Here is a 21,069-nt window from a genome sequence, read left to right as displayed (position 1 = left end):
ACTTTCCCCCAGGCACAGGGGTCTCCTGCAGAGGAGCACGTGCAGAGAGGGGGTTTGGTACCTTCTATGCTGCGAATGTCCTCCCGCCACAGCTCCAGGTGGGTGGTCATCTCACGAGCCTTCCCTATGAACCTCTTCCAAGACTTGCTGCTGTACCGTTTCCACTGGTCCCACTCAGATAAATACTTCATTTGGGTCTCCTGAATGTTCCTGCGTTAAAAAACAATATGACAGGGGTGCCTGGGTGGCTCAGTGGGTTAAAGCCTCTGCCTTCAGCTCAGGTCATGATCCTAGGGTCCTGGGATTGAGCCCCACATCAGGCTCTCTGCTCAGCAGGAGGCTGCTTCCCTTCCTCTCTCGCTGCCTGCCTCTCTGCCTGCCTCTCTGCCTACTTGTGATCTCTGTCAAATAAATAAATAAAATCTTTTTTTAAAAATTAAGGAAAAAACCCCAACATGACAATGATCATTAAAGCGTCCTTAAGCCTCAGCATCAAATAAAACCCCAGCCAAGAGGATGTGGAAAACCTAGAGCCTTCCTACACTGCTGGTAGAAATGTACAATGGTGTGCCCCTAGGGAAAAGAGCCTGGATATTCCTCAACACGTTAAACACAGAATTACCACTATGACCCAGTGATTCCACTCCTAGGCAGATATCCCCAAAGAACTGAAAACAAGGGGGTCCCAAACAAAAACTTGCACATTGCAGCACTATTCACAATAGCCAAAAGGTGGAAACAACCCAAATGGTTGGGAAAATGGTGGGAACCCAAAACCCAAAATGGTGGGAAACAACCTACCAACAGATGAATGGACAAAAAAACCGAGGCATATCCATCCATACCATGAAGTGCCATTCAACCGTAAAAAGGAATAACATACAGATACATGCCATAGCTTGGCTGAGTCTTGAAAACATAATGCTACGTGAAAGAAGCCAGGTACAAAAGGTCATATATTGTATGACTCTATTTACCTGAAATGTCCAGAATGGCAAATCTACAGACAAAGAGTAGATCATGGGTTAGCAGGGGTGAGGGGAGGGGAAACAGGGAGGGATTGCAGATAACAATGAGGCTCTACACGGCTGCAGAGCCACAAGCTGGAAAGAGCCTGGGTCCCTGAATGACTACAAAGTTCCCCCTTGATCTGAAGCCAGAACTGATGTGAACAAGAAACAAACTTCTAATATGTTGAGCTACTACATGTTTGGGTAACTTTGTCGCTGCAGCTTGGCTGACCCTGAGTCATACATTTCTAATTACGTGAACTCTTCAGGAAATGCATTCCATGCATAAAGCACACCTCTGCCCAAAACATACATCAGATGGCTTCTAGATGGCCACCGAACAAACCTTAGCCTCCGCTTCTCAGAGATGTTCAGTGCATATTTCCGAATCGACTGGCTATTGAAGTTTTCAGTGATTCCTCCCTCCAGCTGGGAGCTGTAAGAGTCTGTTGGCTTCAGCAAAGTGCCACTTTGCTTGTCTCGGGAAAGAATGGTTGTCCTCCTGCGTGCAATGGACCGATAGCTTGGCAATTCTTGAAGGAAATTAACAGGTGGAGAAGAAAAGCCACTGGAATCCACAGAGAGGTTCTCTGGGCAAGAAGAAAAAGAGAACCATCATTGACCACAGTGAGCTTGGGAGCCAATTAAAAAAAAAATCTTTGCATACCTAAATTGTGCAGATGGTCACTAGCTTGCACCACTGACAAAAGCATTTGTGCTTTCATTATTCTATTTACCAGGATGGTGATCGGGACAATACCATCATCTGCAAACAGTTCACTTTCAGCAGCTGTGTGTGCAAATACGCTTTAGGTTACATAATATCTAGGTTCTAGTGTTTGGATGCAGCCACTAGCTAGATGTGTGACCTTGGGCAGTTATCTGAACTTGTTTACATTTGTCAGATGGAACCAGTCCTATTTGCCCCAACTATCTTTCCAAAGTATAGGCTATAATGATTTGTAGAACTCCGAAATAAAGCATTACGCAAATGCATAGTGATACTGTAAACAGTAACAATAATAATAGTATTGACAAAGAACTTCCTGTGCACCAGGCACTGTGTTAGGAGCTTCACATGCACTCATGGATCTGGGCTGGCTGTGCGATCTGCTCAGACCAACAGAATGCAGCAGAAGTGATGCTGGCCAGTTCTAAGCCTTATCAGCTTCTCTGCTCTCTGGATCCCAGCTGCTGCCGTGTGAACAAGCCCAAGCTACCTGCTAAATGTTAAAACCAGTGTAGCAGGGACGATCACCCCAGCTGAGACCGTCCCAGGCTGGCTTGCAGCCTGCTGTCACTCAGCTGACCACAGAGGCTCACACATATTGAGGTAGGTACAATTATCAATCCCATTTTACAGATGAGAAGGTTAATGGGTTGCCCAACCCCATGCCAGTCCTCAAAGCTCTGCATGGTCGGACACTCATCTGTGTCTAGAGGGCTCTTTGCTCCCCAACTACATATTCTTTAAGATCTTTCAGAGACTAAGATGGTTTCCTCCTCCCATTTCCTCTTCCTCAGAGCCTTTGCATATGCTGTTCCCACTGTCTGCAATGAACTTACCACACCTATTTATCCTTTAAGCTCTGACTCACATGTCATTTCCTTAGGGAAACTGCCTCTGCCCCACTGCACTATTACAGGTGCCTTGTTACACATTCCCCCACACACACACACACTAAGTCCTTTATAGCATGTAAAAATTTGTAAATAAATATATAATATTTGCAAATAAATTTGTGTGACTGTGTGAGTACATCTGTCTCCTCTAGGAGACTGGAAGAAAGTTCTCAGAGGGCAGGAACTGGGATCATGTCTTCACCACTGCATCCCAGGACCTAGCATCATCCTTGATTCAGAAAGTAATTTAATAAATGCTCATTGGGTGGATGGATGGATGGTTGGATGGGAAGATGGATGGATGGATGAATGGATGGGTGGGAAGATAGATTGAAAGATGGATGGATGGACGGATGGATGGTTGGATGGATGGTTGGATGGATGGTTGGATGGGAAGATGGATGGATGGATGGATGGATGGATAGAAAGATGGATAGATGAACGGATGGATTGCTAATTTGCCCATGCTTAATCTGTGAGTAGGGGCACCGAAAACAGAACCAGGTCTGCCTGACTCAGAAATCTGTATTTGTTCTACTACATCAGGCCACTGTTGGAGGCCAAGTTTTGCTGTGGCTTATGCTGTGGTCTAAGAAGGGAGGGCCTTCCACTGAAGCTGAGGGACACCACCTTCAAGATGGGTTTTATGCCTGATCCAATTTTAGTTGCGGAAAGATTACCTTTAATGGAGAAAGGACACAGGGAGTGGAAGTAGGAAACAGCCATAATTACCTAAGCAATTACCTCTATAGACAGCAAAACTTCTAAGGTTTAATATTAGATGCTACATTGCTTGGGTTTGAATCCTATCTCGGTCCATCATTAGTGTGTGTGTCTTTGGGAAAGTTACTTTTAACCTTTGAACTTCAGTTTCCTCATCTCAAATATTCATTCAACAAATGTATCTACCATGTGTTCTATCTGGAGCTAGAGATACTGCCGTGAACAAAGCAAATGCCCTATTCACATGGCACTTACATACTGAGGTGGGGGCTGGGGAAGATTAGACAGTAAATAGGTGATGAATATTATGTCAGGAGGTGATAAGTGCAAAAACAAAAACAGAGTGGGGTAAGGAGACTCGGAATGCACCAGTTCTGAGAAGGTGGGTCAGGTACGGTCTCCGTACTAAAGTAGTATTTAAGCTGAGGCTGAACAGAGGGCATAAGCTCTGTGGATATTTGGGTAAGGGCATCCCAGGAGAGGGAAACAGCAAGTGTAAAGGCCCTGAGGCAGGGTGTGTAAGATGGGCTTGAGGAAGAGCATGGAGACCTATGCGGTTGGAGAAGAGTGAATGAACACGAACTTCATTGTCTCTGTTGTTTTTGACCTCTGATGAGCCACACCAGCCCCTCCACAGTCCCCTCCCCTTGAATCTGTGTCAGATCTGTGACTTGCTTTAGCCAGAGGTTGCAACAGAAATGTTGCTCTGCCAATTCTAGCCTCAAGCCTTAAAAGGACCTGAAAGTTCCCACTTCTGTGCAGTTGGGACCCCAAAGTGGCCATGTAAGAAGTCTGGCAATGCTGCTGGGACCATCATGTGGAGAGGAAGAGGCCCCAAGTGTCCGAAGAAGAGACCCCAAGGAAACAGCGAGAACCATAGTCTCTGCCTCTGACCTCAGTGAGCTGTTGCAGCCAGCCCCCAGCTCTTGGGCCATCCTCATGGAGCACCACCATGTGCATGAAGAGGCCTTCTGGAAGCTCCAGACCCAACAGACATGACATACAGCAGAGCAAACCATCTCTTCCATGCCCTGCTGATTCTGGCGCACAGAATGAGCAGAAACAATAAAACAGCATAAGCCATCATGTTTGAAGTAGTGTGTTAACAACAGGTAGATGGGACAGGGAGCATGGAAAAGCAGAGGTTAGAGAGGTGTCTGGAGCCAGACTGAGTCAGACTCTGTGGGCTGGCTGTGATGCTTGAATGTGGGGGACGGAGGGCTTGGAGCCAAAGCCCATTGAGACCTGACCATATTTTCAAGAATCACCCTGGAGGCTGCTGGGCCAAGCACGGGACCCATGAGGCAGGGGGGTGGGAGCAGCTTCTGAGCATTAAAGGCAACCACATGGGGAGAAACACTCAGCATAGCCGCTGGCACACAGTGGGCTCCATCAGTGTACTTACAGCAATAGGAGGAGGGCGCCCTGGAGAGGGGGAAACCAGCCAAGGCCTCGCTCTCTGAGCAGGAGTCTGACAGTGCAGATTTGTAACGTTGGCCTCTCTGATGAGCATGTTCAGACACAACGGGACAGCTGTCCCACTGCAGATGACACACAGACACGCGCCTGGAGCCCTGCCAGCTGCAGGGTGCAAGCCGGTGAGTCTCACTCAACCTTCCACTTCCCCGCTCCCGCGCACCCAGAGGATGTGATCCACTTCCATTAGTAACCGTGGGCGTGGGGGCCTGGAGGCTAAAGGGTCCAGGCCCTGGCTGGAGGCCACTCCTTCTGGAGAGCAACAAAGAGCTCTTATTAACAGCAAACAAAGGTCTTTGAATACAGAGCACCACCCAGCAACTGAATATTCAGCAACTGTAGGGTCAGGAACCAGGGCAGGAGCTGGAGCCTGGGTTGGCTTGTCACCCACTAGCCAGGCCACCCCAGGCGAGACAATGACTGCCTCAGGGTCACATGTTTTTCTTTCTCAGGAATGGGGCATATGATATCATGGACCTCATCAGCGTGATCATAACAGTGGCATTGCAAACCACACGAATAATATTAGCTAGGATTTACTAAGCCTGTACTTTGTGCTAGGCTATGGGAGGTACTCAGTATGCTTCGATAGAATCATCCCATTTTGTGGATGAAGAAGCTGAGGTTTGCAGAGGTAAAGGGCCTTGCCCACGCACCCAGCTAGGAAGTGTTGGAATAAGCAACCTGTCACAGGTCTGCCAAATGCCAAAGCTGTAGTCCTTAGCGTGACATGATTCAGTAGGCCACGGATTTGAGAGTGCTCTGTGAACACTAAAGATAGAAATTATTTCATGGCTCCTCTCTATACTCCTATTCATATTCCATAACAACAGTCCCTGGTGGAAAACTGTAGTTTCAAAATGGCGGCCATCGAAGGGGAATGACTTATCCTCTTCAGACATTCTTGGGAAGTGCTTCATCTTCAAACAGAGAAAAAAAATCACAAGCCTACCTTTGAGCACAGGCATCACTCTTTCTGTCACGGAGATCCACCGTCCCTCAGTTTCACACAGGACCACACATCTGTCAAAGCATGACATCACCTGATTTCCCACGCCCACCTGCAGCGGTAGCCAGGGAAGGCTTCACTGGCCCGGCTTTTCAACAGGGAAATTGGGGCTCCGAGAAATGGCGGCTTGCCCAAGGCTTTGCTATCATGACAGACTCCAGTTCTACCTTCTTAAAAAGACAGGTTGCATCATCTCTCAGAGCCCTGCTTTTTTCTCATCCTTGGAGAATAAGAATGTCTCCTTACAGTTACGGTCAGATATTCTCCTGAGTTGGTCCAGCTGAGAGTGTCGTCGTCGGCACAGCCAACGAGGTCCTGTGCTCAGTGTGTGGCAGCCTGTTGGCCATTTGTATGGGAGGCAGGAGGGGTTTTGAGACATTGGGGGGCCTCCATCTAGGAATGTCTAGAATCTGTTGGCCATTGGAACCGGATTGCAGCAACTAGGAGATTCTTATTTAGGTGGGGAGGATGACTGGGTAATTACAGGAGATGTGGGGTCAGGGGTGGGCATTAAGTATGTCTTCGGATATCTGGCATCCTTCCAGGGTAAGGAAAAAATTAGCCTCTCAGACTTAGAGCAGTGTCTTGCTCGTGGAGAGCCCTCCATCTGAAGGATGAATGAATGAATGGGCAGAGGAATGGGCACCTGGAGGGCCTCTTTCAGTCCCAACTTTCTTGGCAGTTCTTTCCACAGGCCGTGAGATCCTACCCATAGGCACGGACACTCCCAAGATGTGGGCACAGGCCAACTGTGACCTAAATGGGACTAACACCACCACCAGCCTCCCTCGAGTGCCTGCCAAGAACCTAGCCCAACCGTATTTGGTGCTGGGTTCACATCAGGGTTTTTCTTTCCCCTTGCAGAATCATGGAAACTCCCGGCACTAAGGGACCTTCTGGGTCATCTGGTTCAGGCCTCTCGCCAGCTGCTGGGGGAATGAGTTCTGTTTGACAAACTGCATGGAGCCCCTCTCTGCAGGAGGCTCTAGAGAAGAGGGTTTTGCCTGCCTCGGTGAGCTTTCACTCGCTCCTTCTGCCCTATCTCCTGAGTGCCCATCCCACTGCAATCATCCCTAGTCCTATCCTCCTGCCGAACTGTTTACTTGCACCTTGTCTCTGACCTTCTCCCTCCCCACGCTTAGGACTAGCAACCTGCAGGGGCACAGAGCCCATCTCTGTCCTGCACTGCCGAGTCCCCAGGGTCTAGCACAGAATCCAATACACAGTGGATGCTCGATAAACACCTGCTGAATGAATGAATGAATGAATGAATGAATCTTGTCCATGGGATACAGGCAATGTTGGCTCACCTACCAGGCAGACCAAAGTGTGTGCTTAGCACACTAGCAAAGCAGGGGTACCAGAAAGCGAGAAAAACATTAAGGAATTTAACCACTAAATATCATTCTTTTCTATATGGATGATATATACTCTTTTTTCACAATTAAACAAAAATTTAGAGGAAGAAAAATAAGCTGGCAAGAAATAATCATTGGGATGTTGATGGTATGTTGTATCCTTCTATTTAAGGTACTTCACACAAATGAGCCTTACTAGAAGCAAGCTTTGCTGTTACCAAGAAATGATCAAATGGCTTGGGTACATCCATTGTGAGGTTACCAATAAGGCAATGTAGACATTGATTTCAAAACTTTTTGAACTTCTTTCCACTCAGATTCTTTGACATTGTTATTTTGGATGCTAACTGGAGGTAGAGGACCTCAAATAATTTGTGCTCACAACTCATCCTAACCCTAAACCAAGGGGTCACAGTTGAAGGGATCTAGTTGAAGCCGCTAGGACCTCTCTACCAAGTGGTCCAAGGCCAGAGTTTTATTACTGTCCTCCTCATGGAAAGGCCACACGCCTGCCCATCCATCCATCCATCGATCCATCCAGTCGCTCACTCCAAAACATTAACTGAGCAACTGCTAGGTGCCAGCCAAGCATTGTTCTAAGACTGGGACATAGCCTTGAATACATCCCACAAATTCCCTTGCCTTTATGGGACTTACCTTCTAGCCAGAGGAGACCAACAGCAATCAAGTTAAGAACAATATATTTCAGATGCTGATAGTGCATGGAGAAAAAGAAGGCAGGGATGGGTTTAAGCAAAGGCTACAGGAAGGGAGGGAAAGCGCCACATGGCTATCCAAGGGAGAGAGAAGAGCAAGGGCAAAGGCCCTGCGGCAGGACTGTGCCCGGTCAATTCAAGGAACCAGAGGAAGGCCAGTGTGGCTGAAGGAGTCAGCAGAGAGGAGAGTGATGGGGTAAGAGTTGTGGGAAGAAACAGGCCAGACCACACAGGGTCTGTGGGCCATGGTGAGGACTCTGGCTTTTGGTCTAGTAAGGTGGGAGCCATGCGGGGTTTTGAGCAGCGGCACGACATGATCTTACTCAGATTTAACAAGATCTTTCTGGCTGGCCCCGTGGCTATTTCTGTCCTTGAGCTGCACAGCTTGGCATGGCTATATCCCATGCCAGGGCATCATATGACAGGCTGCCCTGTCCTTTTTGCAATGATGGACATGTTCTGTATCTGCACTGTCCAGTACGCGGACCACCAGCCACACGTGGCTACTGAGCAATTAAAAGGTGGCTGGTAAGACTAAGGAATTTTTAGTTTTATCAGGCATCATTAAATTTATATTGCATAGCCCCAGGTGGCCAGTAGCTACTGGACTGGACAAGGCAGAGAGGCCTTGTTCTTTACAGTCCAAAGCCTGGTCCCAGAGGGGAGGAGCCAGAGGCCTTGGGAGCCTCCTCCATCTGCCAGACTTCAGAACTAACTGCCAGGCTGGGAGAACCTTATGAATCATGCTACCTGGCCCCTGGGTGGGGCCTAGGGACTGGCTGGGGCCAAGGCTTTATGACCAGATGAGCAAACAGTCTTCATGAGGAGTGACTAACTGGGTAATCAGAGTGACGCTGGGCCCTGGACCCGAATCTCCTGGTTTTCAGGTGGGTGGGGCATCCGGTGGGCTATCTGGGGAGCAATCACTATGATTCTGTCTGTCTGGGCAGGAGATAGACAGGACAGACAGAGTGGTTCAGAGCACCTCCTCCAAAGCCCACAACCTGGATTCAAATCTCAGGCCTACTTGTTACCTTATTGACCATTCCATGCCTCAGTTTCCCCACTTATAAAATGGCGATAGGAGTTCCCACCTGACAGGACCACCCTGAGGATTAGGCGGCTACAAGACACTTAGAAAAAGGTCAGCAAACCTTACAATTTCCTTACTATCATCACCGAGGCTCTTGCCACAATTACTCATCTCTGCCATTGTTGCAGGAAAGTAGCCATAATCCACAAATGAATGGGCATGATTGTGTTCTAATAAAACTTTATTTATTAAAAATAGGTGGCAGGCTGGATTTGGCCCGTGGGCTGTAGTGTGCAGACTCCTGGCGTAGAGCAGTGCCTGGCATACTGTGCTATACGTCTAGTTATTTACTGAAGAACTCAATGTACAGAAAGGTTTCATGTTTGCTGCGAGGGATTCTTGCTACAGACCACGCTACTCCTTATGTGGAATGTTCCTCTTCCTGACCAAGACTTTTCCAAAAAAGATTTCCAACGTTCCTGGAAGCAACAACAAAAACAACTAGACTTCACTGAGCATTTACCAGGCACCATGGTTATGCCGAACCATTTATATACTTAGCTCCCATGATCCTTACCATCATGACACTGCATGGGTCCTTCTTTTTTTTTTTAAGGATTTGATTTATTTATATGACAGACAGAGATCCCAAGTAGGCAGAGAGGCAGGCAGAGAGAGAGGAAGGGAAGCAGGCTCCCCACTGAGCAGAGAGCCCGACGCGGGGCTCGATCCCAGGACCCTAGGATCATGACCAGCGCCAAAGGCAGAGGCTTTAACCCACTGAGCCACCCAGGCACCCCTGCATGGGTCCTTCTTGAGTGTTACCTTCATATTGCAATAAAGAAGTTCAGAGAACTTTGCACAAGGTCAAGCCAAAGTCTGACACTCCCGGCAATTAGCATGGGACCCGGCACAACATAAACCAAATAAACATCTCTCAAATGAACACACGGACACATGGGCTCCAGAGTCACAACATTAATGTCCTTCTATTTCAGCAGCTCGTCAGTAACTTCTCAGAGCCTCAGTTTCCAGGGGTGTAAAATGGGCAAATCACACTTGGTGAGTTGCTGTGAATAATTTAAGAAATCTACGGGAGTCCAAAGCCAAACTGCTGACCGGCCAACTGGATCCTCAGGACCCGGCTCCTGCCTGCCTGACTTGGTCCCCTCTTCTCCTCCCCTAGGCTCCAGGCTGAGCAAGGTCATGCCCACCTCCACCCCAGAAGTCCATACCTCGGCGAGACTTCTCTGATCACCTCAGCTAAGTAGGGCCTCCCCCTCTCTAGCTCATCACCCCTTTAATTCCTTCTCAGCAGTTACGCTTAGCTGTTAACTACCCTATTTTCTTCTTTACCTGTTCAGCGAGTGTCTCCCCTGCTTGGCCAGACACTTCCGGAAAGCATGTCTCTGGCCTGTCCCTCTCACTACTTGGTTCCTCGCCTGGTACTGGGTCACGGTTCATGCACGGTCAGTTCCCTTCCTCCTCCTCCTCCTCCTCCTCCTCCTGCTGCTGGTGGCGGGGTGGGTGGAGGGAGCCCCACCAAAGGTCTAGGTGGTCCCACACTCAAACAAAGCTCCTTTAAAAAGCAACCAGACACAACAAAGCTTACAACACTGAAAAGTCATTTCCCCCTTTTATCCCTCTAAATTCTTCACTTCCTGAAAAAACAAAACAAAACAAAACAAGCCAAAGAGGGCCTTTGGGCCTAATCTGGCCTGAGTTGCTGGGCAGAGCTCACTCAGCCTCTTCAGACAGAGGGGGAAAACACAACTCAAGTCAGATGGCTGGCTGGCTTACCAGAGAACCATCGTGGCCTTTCGTGCCCTTTCATGGCCTTCCGTGGCCTGTGCAGTCTCTGGCTGTGTCTAGACCTGCAGAAGATCCCTCTCTCCTGGGGCACCTTTAAGGGTGACAAGTCACCCTGATGCATGGGCTTAGCAGATAAGGGGAACAAAATAAATACTGCGGGATTAATGGTTACTGTCTTCCAGTTTAAGACAAGGTGTCAGATTAAAACAACCCAAATCGTTGCCTAACTATATAACTAATAGCATAACCCCCAAAATATAGGTATACGGCACATGAAATCATCAAGGTTTACAACAGTAAGGCTAGAGAAGGTCCAAGCAGTAATAATATAATAATAACAGCAATAAGACCATTGGCGTGTTCAGCATCTCCCAGGTGTGGTACTCACTCTTCAACGTGCCTATCTCAGTAAATCTTCTCAGGAACCAGGGCGCCTGGGTGGCCCAGTTGTTAAGTGTCCAACTCTAGATTTTGGTTCAGGTCATGATCTCAGGGTCGTGCTATCAAACCTGGGCGTTGGGCTCCATGCTCAGTGGGGAGTCTGTTTGGATTCTCTCCCTCTGCCCCTCCCCCCAGCGCTATCACTAAAATCAATCAATCAATCAATCAATCTTAAAAAAAAAAAATCCTCTCAGTGAGCCTGGGCTGAGCATCTACCTTTAGTTCGGGTCATGATCCCAGGGTCCTGGGATCGAGCCCCACAAAGTAGGGCTCCCTGCTGGGAAGCCTGCTTCTCCCTCTCCCACTCCCCCTGCTTGTGCTCCTCTCTCCCTGTCTCTCTCACTCTGTCAAATAAATAAATAAAATCTTAAAAAAAAAAAAAAAGATCCTCTCAGTGACGTCTAGCTGATAGGAATACAGCTATTCTCATTTTACAGAGAAGAAAACTGAAGGTCAGAGGGGTAACAGGACTTGCTCAAGGTCACACACCAGATAATCACCCACATTGGGAATTATACTTGGACTGGGCAGATTTCATAAAAACTACTGCCAGATGTTTTCTTTATTTACCTTAACACAAAACAACAACAAAAACCAAATCAGGTCCCAGCCCTCACTCACAGAAGGAGTATAGAGAGGTAGCTTCGTTTTATTCCTTTACCTTTCCAAATGTTCCTGCTCCAAAGGCGCAGACTGAGTCCGGAATATAGGAAAATAGGGTCAATCCAAACACAGTGACCCTTCCCCGAGTGCTGCCCGTGGACAAGGAGAGAGGAGAGGCGAGCAGCTCTGAAGCCATCACGTAAGCTGCAATCCTGACTGGTGGCCACATGATGACAATCAGTCCATCTTGGTTGAGTCTGTTGGGTTTACCTGATGAACTATGGGGTAATGGTCACAGCAAACCCCCACATAAGGGTTAAGAGTCCCTGAGTTTAGGGGCATCTGGGTGGCTCAGTGGGTTAAGTCTCTGCCTTCAGCTCAGGTCATGATCTCAGGGTCCTGAGATTGAGCCCCACATCGGGCTCTCTGCTCAGCAGGAAGCCTGCTTCCCCCTTTTTCACTCTGCCTGCCTCTCTGCCTACTTGTGATCTCTGTCAAATAAATAAATCTTAAAAAAAAAAAGAGTCCCCGAGTCTGGCCAATCCTCAGAAAGTTAAGCACAGAATGACCATAGGATCCAGTGGAGTGTTGCTGGGCAGAGCTCACTCAGCCAAATATACCTAAGAATATACCCAAGAGAGCTGAAAACAGATGTTCATCAAACACTTGTACACAAGTGCTCACAGCATCCTTTTTCCTAATAGTCCAAAGACGGAAATAATCCATCCATCAACAGATGAACAGACATACAAACAGCGGGATAACCACACAAGGGAATATTACTCAGCCATAAAAACAAATGAAGGACTGCCACATGCTACCACACAGAGGAGCCTCGAGAACTTTCTTTCTGCTAAGTGAAGAAGCCAGTCACAGAAGGTCACAGTATTGTATGAGCCCATTTATAGGCGATGTCCAGAATGGGGCCATCCATAGAGATGGAATGCAGATTGCTGGTAGCCAGGGGCTGGGTGGAGGGGAAATCTGGGAGTGATCGCTTAATGGGCACACGGCTCCCTTTGGGGCTGAGGAAAATGTCTAGGAACTGGACAAAGGCAGTGGTTGCACAACACTAGTGTACTAAATGTACTAAATGCCACTGAATTGTATGCTTTCAAGTGGTTGATTCCGTTACGTGAATCATACCTCAGTTTAAAAGTCATTGCATGCCAGTTGAAGATGATCTAGGATGAACTATTTACCGAATGGAATGTGATAAACATTTGGTAAACGGGAAAAGCCACCAGGGGTCATTCCATGCAGTAAACATAGAACATGCCAGGAACCAGGGTGCTCAGGGACCTGGGGGTGGGCAAATGCCTCCTGGGGGGTACCTTAGGTAGGGCGGGGTCTTTGCCTCTCTGAGGAGGTGACATTTAACTGAGATCAGGCAGAGGAATAGTGACTACAAGACCTGAGAAGGAGAACACTGGAAGGGACCAGTAGCCTGGGGCGAAGGGAAAGCAGCAGGGTTTGGGGAGTGATAGCCAGGGGTCGGCTCAAGAGGCAATCCTCTCTAGAGGCCCTGGGAGAAGGTGGTCTTCCAACTTTTATTCCTGTCAGAACCTTCATTGATAGGGGTGGAAACTGAGGCAAATCTTGTCTGAACTTGGGTCTGCTCCATTCTGAAGTCCCTGCTCTTAAAAATGATATAACTCGGGGCGCCTGGGTGGCTCAGTGGGTTAAAGCCTCTGCCTTCAGCTTAGGTCATGATCCTAGGGTCATAGGATCGAGCCCCGCTTTGGGCTCTCTGCTTGTCGGGGAGTCTGCTTCCCCGCTCTCTCTGCCTGCCTCTCAGCCTACTTGTGATCTCTGTCTGTCAAATAAATAAATAAAATCTTAAAAAAAAAAATGATATGGGGCCCCTGGGTGGCTCAGTGGGTTAATCCAATGCCTTCGGCTCAGGTCATGATCTCAGGGTCCTGGGATCGAGTCCCGCATTGGGCTCTCTGCTCAGCGGGGAGCTGCTTCCCTCTCTCTCTCTCTCTCTCTGCCTGCCTCTCTGCCTACTTGAGATCTCTGTCAAATAAATAAAAAAAAAATTTTTTTTAAATGATATAACTCAAGAGAAGTGAGAATACAGCTCAACGGATGCTTGGGAAGGGTGAGTCCTGTGGGCCAGGTGGACACGGATCAGGGACACAGAGTCCAGCCTGCGAGAGGGGAGGTAGTCGGGGAAGGCTTCCAGAAGGAAGTGGCACCGGACTGAAAGAGGAGTATGCCTTATAATGGAACAAGGTGATGAATGGCACCCATGGCAGAGGGAACAGGAGGGGCTTTATAGGCTCTAGAAGCATCATTGGATGAAATCATGAAAGGCATCCCACTCAACTAATATTCCCTGAAGGCCTACTATGCACCAAGCACAGTACTAAGCATGGGACATGATGGTGAGCCAAACAGGCCCAGCCCTTGTCTTCCTGGGACTCATCATCTAGTGGGGAACAGAGATGTTATCAACAGCAGTTAATAACTGCTGTTATTTCCATGGCGCTGTGGCAGCCAGTCTCCAGGGTGGCTGCCAGTGATCCTCTCTCTGCAAATACCCATTCACACCCTTCCATGGGTCCTTTCTACATTGAACAGGGCTGATCCATGTGACCAATAAGATACTGCAGAAATTAAAAAAAAAAAAATACTGCAGAAATAACAGGGGGTGAGGGGCACCTGAGTGACTCAGTGGTTAAGCATCTGCCTTCGGCTCAGGTCATGATCTTAGCTTTCTGGGATCGAATCCCACATCAGGCTCCCTGCTTAGCGGGAAGCCTGCTTTCCCTCTCCTAGTCCCCATGTTTGTATTCTCTCTCTTGCTGTGTCTCTCTCTGTCAAATAAATAAATAAATTCTTTAAAAAGAAAAGAAAAGAAATAACAGGGTGTGATCTCCAAGCTCTCCAGATGATAAAAGACATCAGGCATCTTCCATGCTCTCTCCTGGATCACATGCTCCAGGGAAAGCCATGTCCACAGGGCACTCAAGCAGCCTCTGGGAGGTCAGTACGGAGAGGCTCCCTGCCAACAGCCAGTGTCCATTTGCCATTCCTATGAGCAAGTCATCTTTGGAAGGGATCTGCCGGCCGCAGGCAAGCTTTCAGAGGATGGCATTCCCGGGCCCTCACCATGAATCCGACCTCGTAAGAGACCCTGAGCCAGAACCAGATAGGTCATCTCCAAATTCCTGGCTTGCAGAAACTGTGAGATCAAAGTGATTATCACTATTGTAAGCTTAGAGAAGTTTGGGAATAATTTGTTACACAGTATAAATAATATAAGTACTTACCAAGTTTTTTATGTTAATTAACTCCTAATCCTTATACTGACCTCCTGAAGTAGATACAATCATGACTTCCATTTAATACATAAGGAAGCGGCACCTGTGTGGCTCAGTCGGTTAAGAGTCTGCCTTCCGCTCTGGTCATGTTCCCAGGGTCCTGGGATGGAGCCCCGCATTGGGCTCCCCACTTGGCAGGAAGCCTGATTCTCCCTCCCCCACTCCCCCTGCCTGTGTTCCCTCTCTTGCTGTGTCTCTCTCTGTCAGATAAAAATCTTTAAAACACACACACACACACACAAGGAAAACTGAGGCACGAAGCACTTAAGTTCTTTGCAGAAAGGCAAGACCAGGACATGGAAAATGAGGATTTGCATATGGAAGTCCAGAGTCTAGATTCTCAACCTCTACACCACGGATGCCATTGTGGCTTTGGCTACACTTCATTCATCCATTCATTCATTCAACACATATCCATCATCTACTATATGCCAGACATTGTTCTATATCCTAGGAGAAGAAAACAAAGCCCCTACTTTTCATGGGACCCACATTTGAGGAGAGACAGCTAAGAGACAAGAAAAGCAAACCAGATGACTTCAGAGGGTGGTAAGTGCTTTGAAGACATAAGCAAGGAAACCAGTCGGGGGAAGAGAGATGAGGGCTGAGCGCAATGGGAAACCACTGGAAAGTTTTAACTTAAGAAGGGGAACGATATGATCTGTTTCATCATTTAGAAGGATGCATATTTCCCGATCTGTAAACCAGAACCCCTTTTCTCCTGCCTGGTTCCAACTGTCCTCCCGTGATGCCCATACAGCAGGCCACCATTTACAAAGTACAACAAAGTTACAAACACCGTCCCTTCTGAGCCTCCCAGCCATGCTGGTGGATACAAGGTCATTTGTCCGAGGGACAGGAAGACCTTTTAGTCAGAGGGGCCAGTTATGACTCTTCTAAAAGAGATGTCTAGAGAGTCTCCTTTAACACCCAGCAAAGATCCATGATAGATGAATCTCATCATGCCCCCTGTAGGGAAACCAGGGTCAGCATCTTAAAGGGGATGGATTGTGCTAAAATAAGAGGAAGATAAATGGAAACCAACTAGGAAAATACTTGAATGGCTGCCATTAAAAGGCTGAAGTTGGGCTGATGTCAGCACTATTAACAAGCTAGAAAATAATTAGCATCAAATGGAACTTGACTTCTGTCTTCTGATTCCTGAGCAAGTTCCCAGGGTTTGGATCTCTCTAAGATGTCTTTCTTCTTCTTTTTCTTCTCCTAGATGTGAAGAACAATCCAATCATACGGGTCCCATGTCCAAATCCACACCCATGGTTTACTGTAAATCCTTGTAACAAAATTTCTATTCTCAAATTGAAATAGAGGAAACGCTGCTTATAAAACTCACAGCAGGGTCTTGTGTTTTGTTAAGGACAAAGGTTAAGATGGGAATGCTGTAAGAAGCCTGCCTAGGTGCTGGCAACTTTTCTATCTCAACTGGGTGGCAGTTGTACATGTTTATGTAAAAATCCACAGAGTTTAGACGTCGCCGTAAATTTTACTCAGTAAAAAAAGGAAAAAGGTGGTAACACTTGGCTGTCTACCGTTTTTTTTGGTGCCTTTCGATGTATCAGGCACTTCACATATTTTTCTCACCATTGATTCTACTAACATCCTAGTCCCATCTTACTGCTGAAGAATCCGAGGCTCAGAGAAGGCAAGCCATTTACCAAAGATACACAGCAATACAGAGCCAAGGCGGAATTCGTTTCCAAGCGTGTCTAATGGTAAAGCCTGAAATGTGTGGGAGGCAGTCACCTCGTGCCAAGAATGGTAGGGCTGGCGGAGCTCTCATACTCTTTTCAGTTACCACCTAAGGGATCCCTAAAGCAGTAACGGGAAGGCACCACACGGTCAGGACTCCCATTCTGATGCTTCTTTTGGGAGAGGGCATGCGCCCTCGGAAATGGGCGACGGCGGGTTGCAGAAGGGAGACCAGGAGGAAGAGAAATGCGCTTTCCCCCAAAGCCAGGAGCGCCCGGCGCGGGCAGGTGGCGAGGGGCTGGGCCCGCGCCAAGCTCGCGGCAGCTTGCCCGCCGGCCGCCGGGAGCGCGGTCCCCGCCGTCCTACCTGGGTGGATGAAGGTCTGCCTGCTGCGCCTGCCGGGCGGGAGCGCACTGGCACTGGACTCGCTCATGGCTGCGCCCCGCGCCCCGGAGAGCCGCCGGAGACCCGCTCCGGCCGCTACCACCTCCGCCGCCGCCGCCGCCAGCTCCCCGGAGCCGAATTCCAGGTTCCGGCGCGGACGTCACAGAGGCCGGGGCGGGGCGCGGCGCCGAGACGGCCCTTTTCCCCGCGCGCCGCCGCCGCCGGACCACCGGGGGGCCCAGGGTTGGGGGTGGGAGTCCCGGCGGCGGGCGGTGGGAGCAGGGATCCGACTCGCCGCTGCGGAGCCCCAGGCCCGGGAAGGCTCCACCCAGCGGCCGAGATCAGGGGCGACCTCCCGGATGTCTTAACTAAATTTAGAGTTATTCATAAAAATGAATAAAAACCGAGACACTGAACAAGTGTATCTAGTAAGTCAACTTGTGGGTCCGTAAAGCGGGGCGGCGGGGAAGAGTATTTGTTCATGTTTGTAAATGCGGTTGGGGACCGGAGAGGCTCAGTGAGGTGCAAGGGAGGGTCTCACGATCTAATGGGTTTGGGTTATAAATTTCCCACCAGATCCGTGCTTCATCGCTGGACGTCGACCCATGGCCAGTGTCAAAATTAAAAGTAATCGCTGAGTATAAATAAATGTAAAATGGTTAAGTACATGTAATTCTGTGTGCATTTATAAATAATTGCACACAGAATTGCCAAATTAAAATAAATAAATGAGGAAGTGTAGGTAAATTTCCTGTGCAGGATTTCGGATAATTTATGTGGAAACTTCAAGGCGGTATAGCCTCACTCTCTACTCTAAACGGGGGCTGCACACTGTGATTTCCTCCCCAACAGGGCAGTATGGCTGCGAGCGCAAGTAACTTTACCTGCATAATACTTGGCAAACACTTCCTCAGACAGACAGTCAAGGTCAACACCCACAGTGATGATGTCACGTTGATGGTATGCGCTCTCAGAATGATGGGATGAGAATCACTAAAACCTGTCACCCTAGTCCAGTCATAAGGAAACATGGAACAAACCCCACACGTGAGACATTCTAACAGGATCCCTGGTTACTACTCCCTCAAATTGTCAAGTTCATCAAAAAACAGGGAGAGTCTGAGAAACTGTGAACAGCTAAGAGGAGCCTTAGGAGAGATGAACCCTGTTAAGTGTAATGGAGATAGGGAAGGGGAGGGATGTGGAACCAAAAGAAGATCATTTAAGCAAACCTGAATAAAGGTTGGACTTTAGATAATAAGAACGTATGCATATTGGTTCATCTATTGTGAAAAATGTCAAAGGGAGGTAAGATGGTAGTAATCAGAAAAACCGAGTCTGGGTATATGGAACCTATGTCCTATTCTCTCTATGGAAATTCTCTGTACTCCCTGGGCTATTTTCTGTAACTCTAAAGCTGTTCCAAAATAGAAACGTTATTTATTTATTTTACAGTAATTGCTTGGCTCAAAATAAAGGCTATTTTTATTATAGTTAAGGGTGGGGTCACTGGGTTTCCCTTTGGAACCTAGTTTCCTATTATTCCCTGAGTGATCTGGACCCCGGGTCGCTACCTCTCTGAGACTTTGTTTTTTTCACCTGTAAAATGAGGATATATATTACTAGGTCCTGGGGTATAGTGAGAATACTCACTTGAAATGCCCGGTAGAGCATTTGCTGGTGAGACTGGGGAGGAGATCCTAATCTGGATGCCGATATCATACCATACACAAAAGAAAATCCAAAAAAGATATAAATAATTTTTTAAAATATTGTCTTTATTTATGAGAGCTATAAATGAAAAAGAAAACCATAGAAGTACTTAAAAAAGGAAAAGGAAGTTTTTCAACAGGAATCCTGGGTGGCTTAGTCGGTGAAGCATCTGCCTTCAGCTCAGGTCATGATCCTGGAGTTCTGGGATCGACTCCTGCACTGGGATCCTTGCTGACTAGGAAGCCTGCTTCTCCCTCTGCCTGCCACTCCCCCTGCTTGTGCAGGCTTGCTCTCTCTGACAAATAAATAAACCTTAAAAAAAAGGGGGGGGTGCCTGGGTGGCTCAGTGGGTTAAGGCCTCTGCCTTCGGCTCAGGTCATGATCTCGGGGTCCTGGAATCGAGCCCCATGTCAGGATCTCTGCTCAGCGGGGAGCCTGCTTCCCCCCTCTCCCTCTGTCTGCCTCTGCCTATTCTCTGTCAAATAAATTTTAAAAATCTTAAAAAAAAAAAAAGTATTACCAAGAGAAAAGCCTTAATGAATATGACCCAAACCAAGAAGCCAAAGAAACATGATAAATCAAACTCCATAAAAATTTAAAATTCTGCACCACAAGCAATGACATTTGTATAAGTATGTTCTTTATAATGCTGTTTATAACAGCAAAAGACTGGAAATAGTCTACATCTCTGTATGTAGGAGGCTGGTTAAAGAAATTTTGACACCTATGTCCAACTATTACATAGCTCTATATACAGACATATAGGAAATTATGCATAGAGAGTTATATAATTAAGTGACAAAGCAAGATGCCAAAGTATTAAGTAAGCTACCATTTGGGTTAGAAAGTTGTCTGTAAATGCATACAATATCTCTAAGTAAGAGTTGGGGGGTATTTAGTAATTATCCTTTTTTTTTTTTTTTTGTACTATGCAGATGTATTACCTGAATGTACGTGATTGTATTTTAAAAAATTACCTCTAGGGGCGCCTGGGTGGCTCAGTGGGTTAAAGCCTCTGCCTTCGGCTCAAGTCATGATCCCAGGGTCCTTGGATCAAGCCCGACATCGGGCTCTCTGCTTGGCGGGAAGCCTGCTTCCTCCTCTCTCTCTGCCTGCCTCTCTACCTACTTGTGATCTCTGTCAAATAAATAAATAAAATCTTTTTTTAAAATCTTAAAAAAAATTACCTCTAAAGTCTGTGGAATGTTGACAAATGATGGCTATTTCTGTCAGGCAGTGCCTCCCTCATCTCCTCACTCCCTCATCCCCTTGCTCAACAGAGGCCACCTCCTAGTCCCCAGTCCCAGCCTACAGATCTGGAAGGGGATGGCTGGGACCCAATGGCCTAAAGGGGGTGGAGTGACCTTAGAGAAGATGTCGTAGAGAAGAACTCCAGGTGTGAATCTCCTTCCTGCTGGTCTCACCTGGCACCTGGCCCTGGTTTGGGTTTGCACCCTGGGCTACGTGGGGCCTTAGATTCTCTCCAAGGCAAGGGAATAATGAATCCAGGCTCCTGAAGGAGACTCCTTCCTCCCAGGAAAGGACTAATTTTACAGGACTAGAAATTGGGTAGTTCTGGGGCTCCTGGGTGGTTCAGTCCATTAAGCATCTTCTCGGGTCATGATTCCAGAGGCTCCCTGCTCAGTGGGGAGTCTGATGCGCTCTCTCTCTCTCCCTCTGCTTCTCCCCTCTGCCCTGTGCTCCCTCTTGCTCACTCTCTCTCTTTCAAATAAATAAATGAAATCTTATTTAAAAAATAGGGTATTTCTTTGGGAAATGACCATAAAAAAATCTCCTTTTAGGTATACTTACACCTAATTCTCAGCTAGAGAAGCAAATTCAGACAGAAGGGCCCTAAGTAAGACAAAACAGAACAAGAATGAAATCCTTGATTGCTTAATTGCTTTTAATTGCTTTTATTTCCAGGGAAGGCACATGTCTTGCCACAGTGCCCCCTATCTCCTTTTTACTACTTGTTTTGTCTATTTTCTTTTTTTTCTTTTTAAAGAATTTATTTATTTATTTGATAGACAGAGATCACAAGCAGGCAGAGAGGCAGGCAGAGAGAGAGGAGGAAGCAGACTCCCTGATGAGCAGAGAGCCCGATGTGGGGCTCAATCTCAGGACCCTGG

At 47.6% G+C, this 21,069-nt stretch overlaps 1 protein-coding gene across 4 annotated transcripts in view; it reads right to left on the bottom strand.

The window, feature by feature from the left end:
* Positions 1-17,461, bottom strand: part of TMC7 (transmembrane channel like 7) — a 54,367-nt gene extending 36,906 nt beyond the window's left edge. For all 4 annotated transcript variants that reach the window (XM_032328247.1, XM_032328249.1, XM_032328248.1 and 1 more), the window contains exons 1-3: positions 17,207-17,461; positions 1,357-1,600; positions 62-210 (exon numbers count right to left, since the gene is read on the bottom strand). In XM_032328247.1, the coding sequence (XP_032184138.1) occupies positions 62-210; positions 1,357-1,600; positions 17,207-17,273 (460 nt within the window). In that variant the 5' untranslated portion in view covers positions 17,274-17,461. The remainder of the gene's footprint in view (positions 1-61; positions 211-1,356; positions 1,601-17,206) is intronic.
* Between the last annotated feature and the right edge of the window lie 3,608 nt (positions 17,462-21,069).

The sequence above is a fragment of the Mustela erminea genome, chromosome 20, assembly GCF_009829155.1.
Source record: "Mustela erminea isolate mMusErm1 chromosome 20, mMusErm1.Pri, whole genome shotgun sequence".
Taxonomy (NCBI): domain Eukaryota; kingdom Metazoa; phylum Chordata; class Mammalia; order Carnivora; family Mustelidae; genus Mustela; species Mustela erminea.
The sequence above is the reverse complement of the archived record's forward strand: the minus strand, read 5'-3'. Positions and strand labels throughout refer to the sequence as shown.